General features: G+C 43.2%; 1 protein-coding gene across 4 annotated transcripts in view; it reads right to left on the reverse strand.

Moving 5' to 3' along the window:
• Window positions 1–20,179, reverse strand: part of LOC111962414 (S phase cyclin A-associated protein in the endoplasmic reticulum) — a 141,017-nt gene that overhangs the window by 8,556 nt on the left and 112,282 nt on the right. For all 4 annotated transcript variants that reach the window (XM_023985492.1, XM_023985490.1, XM_023985489.1 and 1 more), the window contains 5 exons: window positions 15,478–15,601; window positions 13,356–13,579; window positions 11,419–11,574; window positions 6,624–6,864; window positions 4,727–4,876 (listed from right to left, as the gene is read on the reverse strand). In XM_023985492.1, coding sequence (XP_023841260.1) covers window positions 4,727–4,876; window positions 6,624–6,864; window positions 11,419–11,574; window positions 13,356–13,579; window positions 15,478–15,601 — 895 coding nt within the window. The remainder of the gene's footprint in view (window positions 1–4,726; window positions 4,877–6,623; window positions 6,865–11,418; window positions 11,575–13,355; window positions 13,580–15,477; window positions 15,602–20,179) is intronic.

The following is a 20,179-nucleotide window of genomic DNA, read 5'->3' on the forward strand; positions in this document are numbered from 1 at the left end:
AATTAAATTGGATAGGAGCAGTAGAGAGAGTTGAACTGCCATAAAGTGGAGGCAGATTCTTTAATTAGGACTAAAAGATCTTGGAAATTAGAATCTGTAATCTGCCTATAAATTGCTGCGTGGTTGACTGCGCCTGTGAAGACAAAGACCTTGTAGCAGAGGTTTGAGTCTCAAAGCTCAACTGCTGGCACTGAGGGTCAGGCTTCACAACTAATGCCCGGCCAGTGGCCTAGGGTGGTCTAGCGGTCAAGGTCGCTGCCTCCGGTCACATGTAGAGCTTATTAGCCAAAGTCACAAAATGGCACTTGATCCAGACAGATCTTTATTTTTGATATATTTGTTTCTATTTTATTTTTGAATGTATGCATTAATTATACAATCAATTGGACTTTTTTTTTTACCAATCTAACTCCAAAATAATTGATTTGAATGGTAAATCTCTAGTCTATTGATAAACTGGGTAAATCAAGATGTAACCTAGGCCTATTCACAAGACAGGTGAATGCATATTCAATAGGAGTGGAGAGTGTGCGTGCATTGAGTTATTGAGCTTGTTTTGGCTAATTTCATGGGGCCACAGATGAAAACCAATTTGAGACTTATTGTACTGATCAACAACCTGCTCCTGTTCAGTAGAGTGTGTATCCCTGCCTGTCACGCGGGAGACCGGAGTTCAATTCTCCGACGGGGAGTAAGGACTGCTTTATAAGGCATATCTAGGGTGTACAATGTAGCTAAGTCCACAAAGCGGAAAATACGCTTCATGCTTTCTGATATGATTTCCATCCCGTGGAGTTTCAGCTTTAGGGCTCCTGAGTGGCGCAGCAGTCTAAGGCACTTCATCTCAGTGCTAGAGGCGTCACTACAGACACCGTGGTCCGATTCCAGGCTGTATCACAACCGGCCGTGATTGGGAGTCCCATAGGGTGGCGCACAATTGCCCAAGCATCGTCTGGGTTTGGCCGGTGTAGGCCGTCATTGTAAATAAGAATTTGTTCTTAACTGACTTGCCTAGTTAAATAAATGTTACATTTAAATTGAAAAAACATTTGAAGAAGCAATCTATTTATTTTTAAGTGTGCACTCTCTCTAAGACCCATGACATCATTCACACACACAATCAGTTCGAGGCTTGAGCAAAGATGCTATTGACTGGGAGAGATGTGAGGCGGGGGAGAGGAAGTGAATTAATAATGTTTTGGGGGAAAATCAGCTTTGAAATCAGCAATATTTTGCGTTATGGTTTGCATATCATTACAAACAAGGTACTAGGGAAGTGAATTGATGTTAATGCTAGATTCTCATTCTCAGTGGGGCGGCAGGTAGTCTAGTGGTTAGAGCGTTGGACTAGTAATGGAAAGGTTGCTAGATCGAATCCCCGAGCTGACAAGGTAAAAATCTGTCATTCTGCCCCTGAACAAGGTAGTTAATCCACTGTTCCTAGGCAGTCATTGTAAATAAGAATTTGTTCTTAACTGACTTGCCTAGTTAAATGAAGGTTAAATAAATTGCAAAATGTGTAGAATAGCATGAGTTTAGCTATAAAACTGCACATTTTTCTCTCTGCCCCATGGCAATATGTGTAGAATTGCAGGAAATCAGCTTTAAAACAGCAACATTTTCTCTTAGCCTAATGACAAAATGTGTAAAATAGCACGAGATTAGCTCTTAAACAAATGTGTCTCTATGCCCAATGGCAAAATGTGTAACATTTTAGGAAGTCCGCTGTACTAATATTTGTTTTAGGGGGGCAGGCTAGAGCTAGCAACATGTAAGTGGAACAGGCACGGTGGTCTGGTGCTATAAGGGGACATGGGCTGCGCTGATAGACTTTAGTAGATGACGTGAGACACATTTGACAGATGTACCGAAGAAAAAAAAATCTCGTGCCGAAAAGTTTTTAAATGTTCTAGTATCGAAAAATTACTGAAGTTTCGGTCTACCGTGCAACACTAGTAACCTTAACGCCAGGCCAAGACCCACAAAGCCAAGCACATTACACTAGAGAAACCTGGCTGCTCCACTGGGACAGAACAATGGACCCCGTTACTCTGAGGGACAATAGACAGCCCAACAGCACAGAGGTGGCAACGCAGGAATCGTTAAAGAGATGGCAACGCAGGAATCGTTAAAGAGGTGGCAACGCAGGAATCGTTAAAGAGGTGGCAACGCAGGAATCGTTAGAGGTGGCAACGCAGGAATCGTTAAAGAGGTGGCAACGCAGGAATCGTTAAAGAGGTGGCAACGCAGGAATCGTTAAAGAGGTGGCAACGCAGGAATCGTTTAAGAGGTGGCAACGCAGGAATCGTTTAAGAGGTGGCAAACGCAGGAATCGTTTAAGAGGTGGCAACGCAGGAATCGTTAAAGAGGTGGCAACGCAAGGAATCGTTAAGAAGGTGCAACGCAGGAATCGTTAAGAGGTGGCAACGCAGGAATCGTTTAAGAGGTGGCAACGCAGGAATCGTTAAGAAGGTGGCAACGCAGGAATCGTTTAAAAGGTGCAACGCAGGAATCGTTTAAAGAGTGGCACCAGGAAGTTAAAGGTACGCAGGAATCGTTTAAGAGGTGGCTCTTGTTTCTTTTTAATGAATCACAAAAAACAACACCCTCTCTTCATCTAATGATACGTTATCAGAAGACATATAAAGAAACAGAAGTATCATCAATATGGAAAGAGGGTTGCTACAGGGCCACACTGACTTCATCTTGACAAACCAATTGTCATTCATTCTCATATTCTGAAACAGAACAGACATGTGAAATGAACACTTGTCCAAAAGCGATCCATGGTGAAAACTAAACAAATAGCATAAACACTAAAGCGGACAAACAAAGCTCATGAAAAGAACACCACTTGAACTTTACTACATACAGTGAGCTCCAAAAATCATTTGGGATAGTGACACTTTTGTTTTGGCTCTGTACTCCAGCACTTTGGGATTTTAGGGGACTAAAAGTAAATGCAGTGTCATTTTGGGAGCAACTGACTGTAAATAATAGAATGTTTTCTGAACACCTACATTATTATGAATGTACCCTAATTACAGATAATCCTGAATGCATTGTAAAAATTATGAAGTGAGAAAGTTAGAGGCATAAAATATCATATCCCCAAAAATGCTAACCTCCCTGTTATTGTAATGGTGAGAAGTTAGCATGTCTTGGGGTATGATTTTTGTGCATCTAACTTTCTACTCATTAATTCCACAATTCATTCAGTATTATCTGTCATCATGGTAGTATCCATATTAACTTACTCTAGGGTAGGGGGCAGCATTTTCACGTTTGGATGAAAAGCATACCCAAATTCAACTGCCAGCTACTCATCCCCAGAAGATAAGATATGCATATTGTTAGTAGATTTGGATAGAAAACACTCTGAAGTTTCTAAAACTGTTTGAATCATGTCTGTGAGTATAACAGAACTTATTTAGCAGGCGACACCCTGAGGACAACCCATTCAGATGTTGTTGTTTTTTTCATTGGGAAACCAGATTTCTAAGCGACCTGCTTGCAGTTCCTACGGCTTCCACTGGATGTCAACAGTCCTGAGAAATTGGTTGAGGTTATTCCTTTGTGTAATGAAGAAGTACGGCCATCTTGAAGTCGAGTCACTCGACGTGTCCTGTTTGTTAGAAGCGCGTGACCAGAAAGCATGCTACAGTTGGTTTTAATCCTGTATTGAACACAGATCATCCCGTCTTCAATTTTATCGATTATTAAAGTAAAAAAATACCTAAAGTTGTATTACAAAAGTAGTTTGAAATTTTTTGGCAAAGTTTCAGGTAACCTTTGAGATATTTTATCGTCACGTTTGATCAAGTTGGAACTTGTGTTTTTCTGGATCAAACGCGCCAAATAAATGGACATTTTGGATATATATCGACGGAATTAATCGAACAAAAGGACCATTTGTGATGTTTATGGGACATATTGGAGTGCCAACAACAGAAGCTCGTCAAAGGTAAGGCATGAATTATATTTTTATTTCTGCGTTTTGTGTCGCGCCTGCAGGGTTGAAAAATGCATATCTCTCTTTGTTTACAATGGTGCTATCCTCAGATAATAGCATCGTATGCTTTTGCCGAAAAGCCTATTTGAATTCTGACATGTTGGCTGGATTCACAACCAGTGTAGCTTTAATTTGGTATCTTTCATGTGTGATTTAATGAAGGTTTGATTTTATAGTAATTTTCATAGTAATTAATTTTAATTTGGCGCTCTGCATTTTCTCACTTTTTGCCAAGTGAGACAGTAGCGTCCCGTCTAAACTCAGATTTTTTTATATAAATATGAACTTTACCGAACTGTATGTATTGTGTAACATGAAGTCCTATGAGTGTCATCTGATGAAGATCAAAGGTTAGTGATTCATTTCATCTCTATTTCTGAAACACAACCAAAACAAACAGCACGCAACAGGTTTGTAGAGTCACAAACTTGATGTAGTCTTTTGCGAGCTATGAATGAGACCAAATACTTAACTTTTCACTACTTTAATACACAAAAGCGAATTTTCCCCAATACCTTAGGTCCCCTAAAATGGGGGTATTATGTACAAAAAGAGCTGTAATTTGACAGTCTGAACTTCAACATCATAGTCATTGTATCATTTCAAATCTAAAGTGCTGGAGTACAGAGCTAAAACTACCCAAAAAGTCTCACTGTCCCAAAACCTTTGGAGCTCACTGTATTTTAGCATAGTTGTGTATGTTAAAACCTTTACCTGGTTGTCAGGGTGGTTAACGGTGAAGTAGCCCACACAGATAAGGACTTCATGCAGCAGCTCTTCAGAGGAGTGCTGAGAGCAGTACCACAGCAGGGAGCTCACTATGTGGCGGAAGGCAAGGGACAGCCCCTCGGCACCTAGAACAGTCTGAGACAACACAGAAACATCATCAGCAATTAAACACCACTGAGAAACCACAAACACAAAGCAGACACTAGCTAGCGAGAGACATTCACTAAAACTAACTGGATAAATGAACAACAATAGTGCTAAAAAGTTGAGAAATCAACACTATGCTGTTAATATACGAGAAGCTGGATTTGCTGAATTAAAAGAGAGGAGAGGGATGTGTGTGCTTTAGCGGCTACAGACTGGTTGATTTTGTGTACAGAGACTCTGCTAGGGGGTCTCTCCCCAGCCCCAATACCAGGGGGTCCTACCAGAGGGACCCCAATCCCCCTGCAGATGAGATGCTATCAGTGGTCCACAGACAGTATTTATTAAACATGTCAGTTTGACTGAGCACCACAGGGTCAGCACAGAAACAAACCACTGGAATCAGGTTGGGGTGTATGGATGAGGATTGGACTGGGGACTGTGGGAGAGGAGGGGGTAAACAGTCTCCTAAACAACAGGACTTACCTGAGAGGCCCAATCCTGCTATCAGACCTGAGTCTCACTCCTGTCTACACACTAAATATAACACTCTGCATACTGTAGACATAACCATCTCCCCCCAATGTAATCAGTCTTAGGACCTGGGAAGAACAGTAAGACAAACTGACCCTATATTGTGTCTGTCTATATTGTGACTGTCAGTGAATGAATGCAAAGGCTGAATATAATGTGTTTTGATGGGCACCAAAAGGTTGATGATTAAATGCTATGAATATTATACATTTTCTTCAAAATAGACTAACATATGTGTAAAGGAACTCATCACTAGCAGTGTCCTTTCCAGTTTGAAATCCCTCTTGCCACCCTATTTGGTAGCTGATTCTGGAGCCTAGCAAAATGGCCAATGAGAAGAGGGAGCAGCTCAGCATCCACTGTAGTGCTTATTAGTCAGCACTGGTGTGGGGTAATGTGAACCACAAGGTGAAAACAACTCACAGGCCACAAATAATCATTATTTAAAATGTTCATAAAAATGGTACTGAAACACTGACTTCCAGCTGTTTTGAATAGCCTGAGCATGGCGGAGCCGAGGGAGAGTGGCCTCTGTGTTAATTACCCACAGGCATTAAAATAATTAATAACGTTCCAACTTTCTCCCTCACACCTTTCTGTTTATGCGCTACCAGAGCACAGTGAAGCTGTCATCCTCTTTTCATCACAGCTGATAATGTATGGCCCTGGCTACAGCACTAATCACTCAGGTCCATCCGCACTGCTGACCCACTGGGCTCCTTTGAACCTCACAGGTGACCCCAGGTCACGGGACAGGCGTGTTTATGTCCGAGAGTTCATCTTTATCCTAAGGAGAAATACTCCAGTCGTAATGGCAGCAGCTCTGAGAACTGGCCTCTGCTGCCCGATCAGTTACATATGGCCTTGTTGCTGCCAGGAACAAGAAGGAGGGATATTTTCAGTGCTGCTTGATGCTTGTGCACAGGGATACGAGGGTGCTAGTCAATCAAACAGAGGGGCCCATAAGGTGACAAGACCCCCTATTTGGAATGTCAGTCTGTGGAATGTGTCCAGCATAATACACATATGTAACCAGCAAGGCCAGTATATATGAAAAACCTGCACCGCAGCATAATTTATGGGATTACAGTCACTGTAATCAACATCATCTACTGGACCTGAAGGATGAGGGATTCAAGTGTGAGAATGTGTGTCTCTGTGTGTCTATTGTACCTCAGAATGAAGAAGAGTGTGTGTATCATACCTGGAAGGCAGACAGGTCGAGCACGGCGAAGCTGTTGAGGAAGCGGAGGCCCGTTAGGGCCACCTGGATGACCCCGGGGGCGTAGGGCTCTTGTGGGCTCTGGGCAGCCGGCTCAGGCAGGGAGGAGCTGTGGAGCAGGATGCAGTACAGAGTGTGTACCACACCCACCAGGTCTGTGGACTGCAGCAGGGCTGTCAGTCCTGTGGGGTCTGCACGCTTGTTGTCAAATATACTGGGAGACCTGCAGAGGATACAGGGAATATAAATAAACACGTGACATGATCATTTCATTTCTGCTCAATGAACGTAGTGACAGAAATGTTATATAGGGAAATGAATTAGATCAGAGTACTCCACATAAGATCTCCAAACTCCTTATTGCTTACTAAGAAATAGATCTCCTTTCTACTAAAAAGCTTAGTTAAAAATATCCTGACTTTTCACTTCATTCTATATCAAGCAGAAGTTGAATTCACAACATAGCTCTTCAGCTTGCAGCCAGCAACTGCAGCGAGCTAGCCCAGCTGAGTTTGACAACCAGCTGAAAGTCAGTAAACCTGAGAAGGTGTTGGCTGCTCTCCTCACCGCAGTGACCAGAGACCCAGGATGTAAGAGTGAAGGCAGTCTGGTCCCTGTGGCTTCTAGATTTACTCGCTAGACCAGGGCTGTCCCCTCAGATATAAATAATTGGGCCTGCCCTCTTTACCCTGCATGCCTATAGGGTCAAGTGGCTTAACTGGTTACACAGCGAGAGAAGTTGGAGTTGAAGTCTGGTGGCTGTGTGTGAGAAGGTGTCTATGCTCAGCTGTGCAAGTGAAAATGATTGAATAATCAGGGTTAAAAAGCTTGGTCATTACCACTACAACCATAGCTATAGATATTATTTAATGGTACAACAGTGACACAGAAATGTGGCTCTTATCTTCACCAGTTCAGAATCTGAGTTTGCTCCTCCAAGCTGGTCAGAGTGAACACAGGAATTTGGAAGTAGCTCTGACAACGGCTCCTCTGCCCTTGGCTGCAGAGGGCTTCCTGGCAACGTGCTGTGTATTCAGGCACATTTAATTAAGGCACGCCTTACAGGATTGAAAGCAGCGTGTTTGTGCGTCTTAGCCAGGACGCCACCCTGCAGATTAAAGGGATTGGTAACATCATCCTCTCAGTACACATCACAGGTGAGAACAGAACCGGAGTATAATACTGATTGGCTGGAAGGAGAGGTTGCTCTGAGTGCCTCAGCTGCCCTCATAAGACTGGAGGCCAGTCAATTCAAACGTCTATAAATAGAGTACAAAATGTGCTCTTTCAAACTAGATAAACAGCACTACATCAAAGTCAATGGCATCAGAGAAAACTCATCTCAAATCGCTCCCATTGTTTTACATTTAGGATGCACGCAAACAAACAGAGTTCCATGAGCTAGCGCTGACAGGCAATTTAAGAATACCCCTGCTGCACAGGATGTGATTTGCAGGCAGAGAAGAGGCCGTTTGACCTCTGGATAGAATCCACTGTGCATGCTGTTACTTGATGTTGGCCAACAGCTCTGTGTGGAAATTCGTAGCTCGGCAAGTACATGGTCTCTAATGCCAATTAAATCCCTTGACACAGCAACTGGCATGACCAAAAATATTCCAGGACCATAGTATGCATTCTCTCCAGTATAATCTCATGAACACACAGAAAAACGGGTAAGAATGGAGATAGTTGGCTGGATTAGCAGGGTGTTGATTATTACACAACATCGCTCGGTCCGCTCATTAAAGTTATGGTGCCGTGTTTTCTCACAGATATTAAGTGACAGTCTCAGCAGTACTCCCCGTGTTGGTGTGAAGCAGCTGGGCACTGTTACAGCACACAGCAGCTGGAGGGGAGAGGTATACTAGCAGAACAGCATTGTAAGTAAATCAGTCCTGTTGATACTAACTTATGTCAGGTTTTGACAACAGACCTGAAATATTTGAGCTAAAATACATCTGTCCTAATTCAAACTGTGACACTACAGAAACTAAAGGGATCTGATGTGCCCATATGACGCGCGTTTAACTAGCAGGGCAGCATACCTGTACTAAGGGTCATGCTATCTTTGTCAGTATTGCGTCTCAGTCTGTGTGCTTAGCCTCTGTCAGCGGCGCCACTGAGCCTCTCTTGGGGGTGGTCACAGTGACACACGTGGGTGGGTTTCTCCCAGTGTGCTGGAGGCAAGGGTTTATGGTGAGTGACAGAGCACTGGAGTAAAGTAGATGCCTATCTCCATCAACAGTAACGATGGCCTCGCCAGCGCTCAGACTAAAGGAAACCACTGAGTGCGATTGAAAAGGAGGCTGTGTATTTGTTTGGGTTCCAACAACCAGTCTTTATGGGACGGAGGACTTAAAAGATTCAATAGTGAGTCACGCCTGCCATTAGATTTGTGAACTGCCATGTGTGAAGGCTCTGGGAGTGAGATACCAGGAAAATTACCTCGCGCCCAACGCCAACAAAACAAAGGAGATGATCGTGGACTTCAGGAAACAGCAGAGGGAGCACCACCCTATCTACATTGACGGGAACGCAGTGGAGAAGGTGGAAAGCTTCAAGTTCCTTGGCGTGCACATCACTGACAAACTGAAATGGTCCACCCACACAGATAGTGTGGTGAAAAAGGCGCAACAGCACCTCTTCAACCTCAGGAGGCTGAACAAATTTGGCTTGGCACCTAAAACCCTCAAACTTTTACAGATGCACAATTGAGAGCATCCTGGCGGGATGCATCACCGCCTGGTACGGCAACTGCACCGAACGCAACTGCAGGGCTCTCCAGAGGGTGGTGCGGTCTGCCCAACGCATCACCGGGGGCAAACTACATGCCCCCCAGGACACCTACAGCACCCGATGTCACAGAAAGGCCAACAACCACCCAAGCCACTGCCAGTTCACCTCGCTATCATCCAGAAGGCGAGGTCAGTACAGGTGCATCAAAGCTGGGACCGAGAGACTGAAAAACAGCTTCTATCTCAAGGACATCAGGCTGTTAACCTGTTTGGAATAGGGGGAAGCATTTTCACATTCGGATGAAAAGCATGCCCAGAGTAAACCTCCTGCTACTCAGGCCCAGAAGCTAATATATGCATATTATTAGTATAACACAACTCATATGGCAGCCGAAAACCTGAGAAAAATCCAACCAGGAAGTGGGAAATCTGAGGTTTGTAGTTTTTCAACTCATTTCCTTTCTAATATACAGTGTCTATGGGGTCATATTGCACTTCCTAATGCTTCCACTAGATGTCAACAGTCTTTAGAACCTTGTTTGAGGCTTCTACTGTGAAGGAGGAGAGAATGAGAGCTGTTTCAACCAGATGTCTGGCAGAGTGCCATGAGCTGGTCACGCGTGTGGCCGTGAGAGCGACCTGCGTTCCATTGCATTTCTAAAGACAAAGGAATTCTCCGATTGAAACATTATTGAAGATTTATGTTAAAAACATCCTAAAGATTGATTCTATACATCGTTTGACATGTTTCTACGAACTGTTATATAACTATTTGGACTTTTTGTCTGAACTTTCGCCTGGACTTGCCCGCGCCTCGTGAGTTTGGATTGTGAACTAAATGCGCTAACAAAAAGGAGGTATTTGGACATAAATGATGGACTTTATCGAACAAAACAAACATTTATTGTGGAACTGGGATTCCTGGGAGTGCATTCTGATGAAGATCAAAGGTAAGTGAATATTTATAATGCTATTTCTGACTTCTGTTGACTCCACAACATGGCGGGTACCTGTATGGCTTGTTTTTGTGTCTGAGCGCCGTACTCATATTATTGCATGGTGTGCATTTTCCGTAAAGTTTTTTAAAAAAATCTGACACAGCGGTTGCATTAAGGAGAAGTACATCTTTAATTCTGTGCATAACAGTTGTATTTTTTATCAAAGTTTATAATGAGTATTTCTGTAAATTGATGTGGCTCTCTGAAAATTCGCCGGATGTTTTCGAGGCACAACATTACTGACCATAACGCGCCAATGTAAACTGAGATTTTTGGATATAAATATGAACTTTATCAAACAAAACAAATGTATTGTGTAACATGAAGTACTATGAGTGCCATGATGATCATCAAAGGTTAGTGATTAATTTGATATTTTTCTACTTTTTGTGACTCCTCTCTTTGGCTGGAAAATGGCTGTATGTGTTTTTGTGACTAGGCTCTGACCTAACATAATCATATGGTGTGCTTTCGCTGTAAAGCCTTTTTGAAATCAGACACGATGGGTAGATTAACAAGAAGTTAAGCTTTAATTTGGTGTATTGCACTTGAGAATGTATGAAAGTTAAATATTTCTAAAAAATATTTTTGAATTTCGCGCTCTGCCTTTTCAGCGGATGTTGTCGAGGGTTTCCGCTAGCCGTAAGAAGTTAAATAGCCATCACTAGCACATTAGAGGCTGCTGCCCTATATACATAGACTTGAAATCACTGGCCACTTTAATACTGTTTACATATTTTGCATTACTCATCTCATATGTATATACTGTATTCTATTCTACTGTATCTTAGTCTATGCCGCTCTGACACTGCTCGCCCAAATATTTATATATTCTGAATTCCATTCCTTTACTTTAGAATTGTGTGTATTGTTGTGGAATTGTTAGATATTGCTGCACTGTTGGAGCTAGAAACACAAGCATTTTGCTACACCCGCAATAACATCTGCTAAACACATGTATGTGACCAATAAAATGTGATTAATTTTTTTTCCACAGGGATGTCTGGAGAGGGTCAAAGAGGAAGGGAGACGGCTGCCACCCACCGGCCAGTCACAGCGAAGCACAGCTTACACATGGCGTGCAGCAGAGCGGTAGCCTGATGGAGGAAGGTGGACATCTTGGGGCTCTCGTCCACTGGGCCCTGGACAGACAGGAAGCAGCCGTACAGCTTGTCAATCAGACCCATGTTCACCACATAACTGAGGGAGGGACAAACACAAAAGGAGGATAAGAGTAAATTCACAGGAAATAAACAAATTACTAAACCTTCACAATGAAATATTTGATGTCATTCAAGAAGTGTCTCTGTGACATATGTTCTATCCTAACAAAGGCCCTAATTGAGTGCAAATCACCGGCAGCACAGTTGAAATGTGATCTCACCTAAGCCCTCTATACTCCCTGTTATTAGTGTGATATCACCAATTTGTCTTGTCTCATGATCATGTTCCCTCTGCTATCTCAGCAACAAAATCACTGGTAACAGCATCATTACATTTACATTTGAGTAATTTAACAGATGCTCTTATCCAGAGCGACTTACAGTAGTGAGTGCATATATTTTATTACTTTTTCTGACTCCAATAAGTCATTAGAGGGTGGTTGTGCCCCACTGTGCCTGCCCAGAGCTAGGCCCCTGACTGTCTACTGACCTGAGGCTGCCTCACAGCTCAGGTATGCCTTTCCCACCCCGCTCTGCCCTACCCACTATAGGGGCCGACAGGAAGGCTCAGCAGTCAATCACAAGACCTCCCAGATGTACCAGATAGTTCAGTCCAGATTCAGGAAGCCTGCCACTGTTCTACACTACATGAGTTCATTCCTTACCCTCTCTGGCTTCGCTTAGCTTATTCCCTCAACTCGCTCCCTCGTTCGCATACCTTTTTCTGTTGGGACTGTCAGTCAAAATGGGCTCCTCAATGCAGGTAATTCCTATTTTTTCAACCTCCACAATAGGTCATCTGACACTTGAACCACGGCCCCTTGTTATGACTTCATCCTCTTCCACAGCTTCACTAGAGCTGAAAGGAGCTTTCCACGCAAAGTTGTGCACAATGCCTGGCCCACAGTATGTTTGAAAAGCTGTTCAGTCTTGCCCCTGTGTGTTTCAACTTATGACCTACATGCATCTGTATGTTTCTGACACTGGTAGGAGATAAGTATGGTACAAAGCCTGGTGAGTGATTGGTAATGAGAAATGAAGACTTAGAAGGGGAATGCTGATGTTCTCTTTCTGTGTGATCTACAGTTCACCATAATGGGGGAAAAGTGTTGCTGAAGTTACCATCTTTTTGATCTTATTTCCTCCCTACCATCACATACATCATTTGAGGCAGCGGAGGTAAATCTTTCATTGCTTGCAGGGATTACTAGTCTGACGACACCATTTTTCTCAGGCTCTCCCTTGTCTCCAGGGTTACGACTGGGTCATAGTATGAGTGTTAGGCCTGTGCAGCTGCTCTGGTCAGATGAATCATTGGCTGTGGGAGGGATGATGTGAAGACTCCACTCTTCCCGAAGGTCTGGGCCTGCCTTTCCTCACCGCCCCACAGTGCCTGGACAGACACAGCCCCTGCTACTCAAAGGCCACGTTTAAGAGGATGTTGCAAACTTTCAGGAGTGTTCTATGTTTATGTTGCCTCAAGTAAAAAATAATAAAAAAAAAAAAGACATATTACTTTGCTGAGGAGTTTGATCCAGAACGTGTGAAAAAGTAGTTTTTGGACAGATGCCAGAGGACACCCTCTCTCACCCTCACTCCAAGCCCCTGGCATTATCTGACCTTTTCTAAGGGAGTTGACCTTTTGTGGTAATCTTTTCAACGAAAGGCAATTTCTGATAGTAACTAAGTTGGCTTAATTTCAGTGGTTCCCCAGATCAACCCTAAAGGAGAAAGTAGAGATGGGACAGAGGTGTTGTGACAGGGAGGACTGCCGTAGTAGCGCAATGTGTGGTTTGAGAGAGAGGAGGAAGAGCTTACCTGATGAGGTCATGGGCCCGGGTGTTGAAGGGCTCCATAGGGGAGGTCTTGGTGTCTGGTGATAGGATGCGTGGGGCGTCTCCGCGGCCACACTCGGGAACATAGGGAAGAATGAGACTCAGGATGGTAGCGCTGGTCTGCAGAAGGCCGGTGGTCAGCCCCTCAAACACCTGCTTGTTCACACTGCGACCAAAGATGGACTTGTCTTCATCTGGGACGTACAGCTGAGAAAAAGACAGTGTGGTCAGTCAAGAGTTCCGTAAACCTCCATGTCACAGTACAATCTGTACCAGTAGCTCTATACCTGCTCTTTCGAGCTAGCTTGTATCACATACAGCCTTGGCTTGTCCTTGTCAGCTTGCCAAGTCCTCTGTCAAAAAAGGAATCTTGACATTGATCGATCACAGTGCAAAACTGACAATGTCCCAGGCAGTCACAGTATCCACCAACAGCAGAGTTTAACAAAAGACCAGATCATTGCAACCTCAGTTTGACTTCTACAACACAGGCCAAGGCCATTTGTATTGGTTGTGATCCTGATGTCATTGTATAATCAATCGGGTGGGACATACGTCGGTAGTTAACAGTCAGTGTGACATGGTTACTGTTGCTGTGCCAGACTACTGCTGCTGCCATATGAGAGGTCTCACTGGTATTCCCTCCCTGGTAACAAGGGAAGACAACCGGATAATGAGATTGTAGAGAAAACCACTGGAACTAACACAGGGGGGTGTTCTGTGTTCACCATCATCTGTGATATTAAACCAAATGCTCCCCTTACCCATGCCTCATATACATAGACGGGCTGATAGAACTTGCAGCATACCGATTCCTCTGACATGATTTTGTGGACTTTTAAAAATGTAATATTTTCATGTTAGTTATCCCAAACTCTTTATTACAAGAAGAGCACAAGCATCTGAAATATTCCAAGAAATGTTCATGAAGATATATTAAAAGAGTCTCAGGGTATATAAAGACTCAGGTCATGGTGTTCTGGTGACAGGAGTGTATATCCCTTTTTAGTTCAGTGACATTTTTGCATGTGTGTGTGTGTATATAGAGGTTAAGGTTTAGTTTTAGAAATAAAGAGAAGGTCAGGTAAAATGTCTGAACCATCTCATTTAGATTAATGGTTAGGGCAGCATGCTGACAGCGTTAGTAAATCCACCAACATTCTCCACAAATCGAATTAAAGAGGGACAAGCACAGACGCCGGCACTCTCTACCTCCACCCACTTCCAAACACACACACACACACACACACACACACACACACACACGCACACGCACACGCACACGCACACGCACACGCACACGCGTTCTTACGCGGACTATTCATGAGCCCCATGTTCGTCAGTGTCCAAGACGTCTAAATAAGTTAACGTTGTCCTGTTCAAAATGTCAGTCGTCAAAGCAGCTGTGGGGATATACGTGTTATATAATCTGAAGCATACAGACTAACCTCCCCCTCCGTCCCCTCAGGAAACATGACTGCTTTGAATTGGAACTCAGGGCTGGAGAAGGAAGCCCCAATAGAGTTCATGCATGTATCAAAGCCCATGTCTTTGCCTTGTCCTGTCTGTGCAGTCACCACCATTAGATTTGGAGTCGGCTGATGTTTACAGTCTCTGAAAGAGTGCTAAAGGTTTTGGACTGACATATCCACCATACTGCCTGCTTCGGTCTCCCCTTCCCTAAAGCCCAGAAGTATCTGTGTGGCTGAGGCGGAGGCTGAGGTGGTGGCAGAGCCAGGATTTGTACTGTAGCGTGGGTCTCTGTTTTATTAACACTGTGCCAGGAAGGAACAAATGCTGGCGATGAGGCCATGGTTTTTTAGCACTCACAGTGTTGCATGTAGTCAGGAGAATTTACATAGACCGAGACATTGTGAAGGATTCATTAAACAGCTTGGTCCTTGGGAATACAATCTAGAGTTCTGATCATGCCATTCAACCTTTGTAAGTATTACACAATGTTCAGGGACTTACGTTTCCATACAAATAACATCTTTGAATAATACATGCGTTGTTTAAGTGAACATACATTTAATGGAATGCCATCAAAGCAATAATGATAGTAATTGGTGATGTTTTTTATGGTGTGGTGAAAAGACACTTACTGTGAGCTGATGCAGCAGCAGGTCCATGAGGGAGGCTACCTTATTGCTGAATAGAACATAGGAGCAGTTGAGGTGGCAGCGAGAGCATGCCAGAAAGTATATGTTTACAGCAGCACATAGGGACCTGAGGAGAGAGAGAAAGACAGAGGGAGAACCAGATGAATCCCTTGTCAGAAGTCAAACTAAATAGTTCAAGGTAAAATTCAACACTAGTGTTACAGTGTAGGTGTTCATCCCCAGGCATTGACATGGCTATCTGAAGTCATCAGGAAACCAAAACACACTCCACCAGATTTGTGGTTCCTTAAGGGCACAATTTTATCTTTGGAAGGGTTGAAAGTATATACTGTCATTGATGTAAGAGTAGGTAAGCAGAATTCAGAAACCCAGTCATATCAACTACACTGAACAAAAATATATAATGCAACATTTCATCGAGTTCCAGTTCATATAAGGAAATCAGTCATTTGAAATAAATAGATTAGGACCTAATCTATGGATTTCACATGACTGGGAATACAGATATGCATCTGTTGGTCACAGATACCTTAAAAACAAAAAATATGGTCATTGATCAGAAACACAGTATCTGGTGTGAACACCATTTGCCTCATGCAGCAGCGACATCTCATTCGCATAGAGTTGATCAGGCTGGTGATTGTTGCCTGTGGAATGTTGTCCCACTCCTCTTCAATGGCTGTGCGAAGTTGCCGGATATTGGCTGGAACTGGAACATGCTGCCGTACACATTAATCCAAACATGCTCAATGGGTAACATGTTTGGTGAGTATGCAGGCAAGAACTGGGACATTTTCAGCTTCCAGGAATTGTGTTCAGATCCTTGCGACATGGGGCCGTGCATTATCATGCTGAAACATGAGGTGATGGCGGCGGATGAATGGCGTGACAATGGGCCTTAGGATCACGTCACAGTATCTCTGTGTATTCAAACTGCCATCAATAAAATGCAAATGGATTTGTGGTCCGTAGCTTATGCCTGCCCATTCCATAACCTTACTGCCCCATGGGTCACTGTCCACAACGTTGACATCAGCACACTGCTCGCCCACACAATGCCATACACGCACGCAGTCTGCCCGGTACAGTTGATACTGGGATTCATCCTTGAAGAGCACTTCTCCAGCATGCCAGTAGCCATCGAAGGTGAGCATTTGCCCACTGAAGTTGGTTACGACGCCGACCGGCAGTCAGGTCAAAACCCTGGTGAGGACGACGAGCACGCAGACGAGCTTCCCTGAAACGGTTTCTGACAGTTTGTGCAGACATTCTTTGGTTGTGCAAACCCACTGTTTCATCAGCTGTCCGGGTGGCTGGTCTCAGACGATCCCCGCAGGTGAAGAAGCTGGATGTGGAGGTCTTGGGCTGGCGTGGTTACATGAGGTCTGCGGTTGTGAGGATGTACACCAAATTCTCTAAAGAGACATTAACATTCAATTCATTGGCAACAGCTCTGGTGGACATTCCTGCAGTCAGCATGCCAATTGCACTCCCTCAAAACTTGCACATTTTAGAGTGGCCTTATATTGTCCCCAGCACAAGGTACTGATCATGCTGTTAAATCAGCTTCTTGATATGCCACACCTGTCAGGTGGATGGATTATCTTGGAAAAAATGTGAAATGCTCACTAACAGGGATGTAAACAAATGTGGGCAAAAAAATTGAGAGAAATAAACTTTGTGTATGGAACATTTCTGGGAACTTTTATTTCAGCTCATGAAACATGGGACCAACACTTGTCGCGTTTATATTTTTTGTTCAGTATACTTATAGCTCTACCCCCTCACTACTAGTCAACTGGTTATCCAGAGCTAGGGACAGTAATAAGACAAGAAATCTGCATAACCAGTAGAGCTCGGTGCAATCACAGTCAGTCCAATCTGGAGTCTGATCCAGCAGAGCTTCCTCTGTGGCGATAAGGCCATTCCTCTCAGTAGCTCCTCAGCTCATAGCCTAAAGGCAGGCTACAGCAGAGCTGTGAGTGGAGCATGCCTCTGTATTATGTCTGCTTTAAACAAACCCTATGAGAAGATTCATGCCACAGATAACTGATGAATAATTCTGCTCTGACTGCTGCTCCCCCTTGTTTCATCACTTAATATTTTCTGACATCTGTATATTTTAGCCAATAGAAGAGTGGCGTGTCCTATCTGCTCGGAGGAAGAATGGAATCTGGCTTTCCTATTCTAAAGTAGGCCATGTTTATTTCAACTGGTAAACATTTTGATATCTCCCGCAACATTCACATCTGCAACGCATTTCCACTCCAACCTAGTTGGCATTTAGATAGAATATAGCAGAGACTGATGTAGGCCTAGGTGGATTGGTCTGTCAATAACTTCCTCATAACAAAAATTACTCGTCTTGTTTCATATGCAAGTGGGAAGATCTGTAATTTGTTCCATATTATTATTGACATTGTAGTGTAAAGCTGTCAGACATAGAATGTGGTGATAATGTGAGAAGTATTACATTGCGAGTAATGGGAAAGTATCCAAATAGTCCCATCAATGTCTGGTTAAGAACGCTGTGGTTTGCTTGCTTAAAACTTTTAAACACCTTACTATATGAGTATCATATGCTGTATGTGTATGGGCATTCTAGCCAAATAAAATGTTTGGATCTTTTCCGCCACCATTTTATATACAAATTCCTGAGAAAATGCAAACCAAAACAACATGATTTGGTGTGTTGATCCCTGTTTCTGCCAAACTCCTCCTTAATAAGATCTGTTTTCCAGGAATGCACAAAAACACAAATGCCACATTAATTCTATTGTCCATTAATAGTCTTAGAATGGAGTGGGTGGAAGAAGGCAGCCTTCATGGTTGAGTGGAATGATAACACAGCCTCTATTGGGCTAAAGTGAAGTAACGTGAGAACCCCACCAAACTGTGCTCTCTGGGCAGCTGACCAGAACCGGGGCTGCCTCAAATTATTACTTTTTTTCTCTCCATAATTTAGTAATTCAGCCATAAGTCCGTTTTTCAGTGACAGAATTCCACCATTGGAAAGACTGCAAACCAATGGAATGTAATAGTAGCTTTCCTCTCAGTCTGATGCTGTGCTGCTTTTCATGTGTTCATTCTGTATGTACAGAGATGAAACCAGGCTATTATCACTCCCATACCTGACTCAGAAGGGAGAAAAGCCATTTCAGGTGAAGATTCTTTCAGTTACTGTGATGGAATGCAAGGTGTCCTTATCAAATTAAATAAGACAGGGTGTCAAACCATAGGGAAGGTAAAATGACAGGGTGGGCTGATCCTGTTACAACACTGACATCGTCCTACATGAAAAGGCCTCGGAAATCTATAAGACATAGAAATTATGAGGAAAGGGAGCAAGAGAGCAGTCCTAAAACACAGACTACTAAATGGAAGATGAATGATAACATGACAAAAAAGGGAAGGTCAATATTTATTAAATAACTTGTAAATAATAGGCTGCAAAGCCCGAAATGGATTAGGCAAACATCTTCACGATGTTTCTATAATAACCTGTCAACCATAGCACCCTGGTTTTACTCCATGCGTAAGTGGAGGTTGCCCTACCCAGAATGTCATTATCCATGTTGGGAGCTGGGGGAGAGGGGGGGCAGGCCAGTCCCCAGGTGGCTGCCACTCTTAACCAGCAGATTAAAGAGCACATCCCTCATTTCTTTAATCTTATTAGAGAGAAAAACAGCTGTCGACTGCTTCCATTCTCTTCACAAACCCATAGGACAGAGACGGATCTAAAGGCACATTTAGCTGTAAATGTCAACATATCAAATGTATGCAGACCATTTTCCATCTTATGTAGAACATGCATTTCATTTGGTAGAAGATAATATATTATGAATTATATTATACTGAACAAAAATATAAATGCAACAATTTCAAAGATTTTACTGAGTTATAGTTCATATAAGGAAATCAGTCAATTTAAATAAACTCATTAGGCCCTAATCTATGGATTTCACATGACTGGGGAGCCAGGCCCAGCCAATCAGAATTAGTTGTTCCTACAGCTTTACTACAGACAGAAATACTCCTTAGTACCTTGCTCATGAAACATAGGACCAAAACGTTACATATTGCGTTTATATTTTTGTTCCGTGTATATTTAAGCAATAAGGCCCAAGGAGGTGTGGTATATGGCCAATATACCATGGCTAAGGGCTGTTAGGCACGAAGCAATGCCTTATTGCTATTAATCAACTGGTTACCAACGTAATTAGAGCAGTAAATTCTAATGTTTTGTCATACCCGTGGTATACCACGGCTGGAGCCAATTAGCATTCAAGGCTCGAACCACCCAGTTTATAGTGATGATTTTAGTCTAGGAATCCATTCCATTCTAATTCGAATCACCACACGCACTCAACCAAACAGACAGATCTGAAGTTATGAACATCCTACCGACTTCTCACAATCGACTCAGTCAACTGCTCATGTAATGAGCATGCAATTGCTTTGTAACACAGATAATCAGGCATGTCTTGAGCCCTCTTTAAACAAATGGCGAGAATGTCAAAGGCACGTTTGAATAATGTCCTTACAGCAGCTCATACAATGAGCAATCTCAGTGATCCGTCTTTAGCTCCCTCCCACCTAAATCGGCGTGATTAGCATGACACCTGATATCATCCAGTCTCCTGGAATCTCTGTTGCTGTGCCCTCGACGACAGGCTCAATGATT

Source organism: Salvelinus sp. IW2-2015, linkage group LG4q.1:29, assembly GCF_002910315.2.
Source record: "Salvelinus sp. IW2-2015 linkage group LG4q.1:29, ASM291031v2, whole genome shotgun sequence".
Lineage (NCBI taxonomy): Eukaryota > Metazoa > Chordata > Actinopteri > Salmoniformes > Salmonidae > Salvelinus > Salvelinus sp. IW2-2015.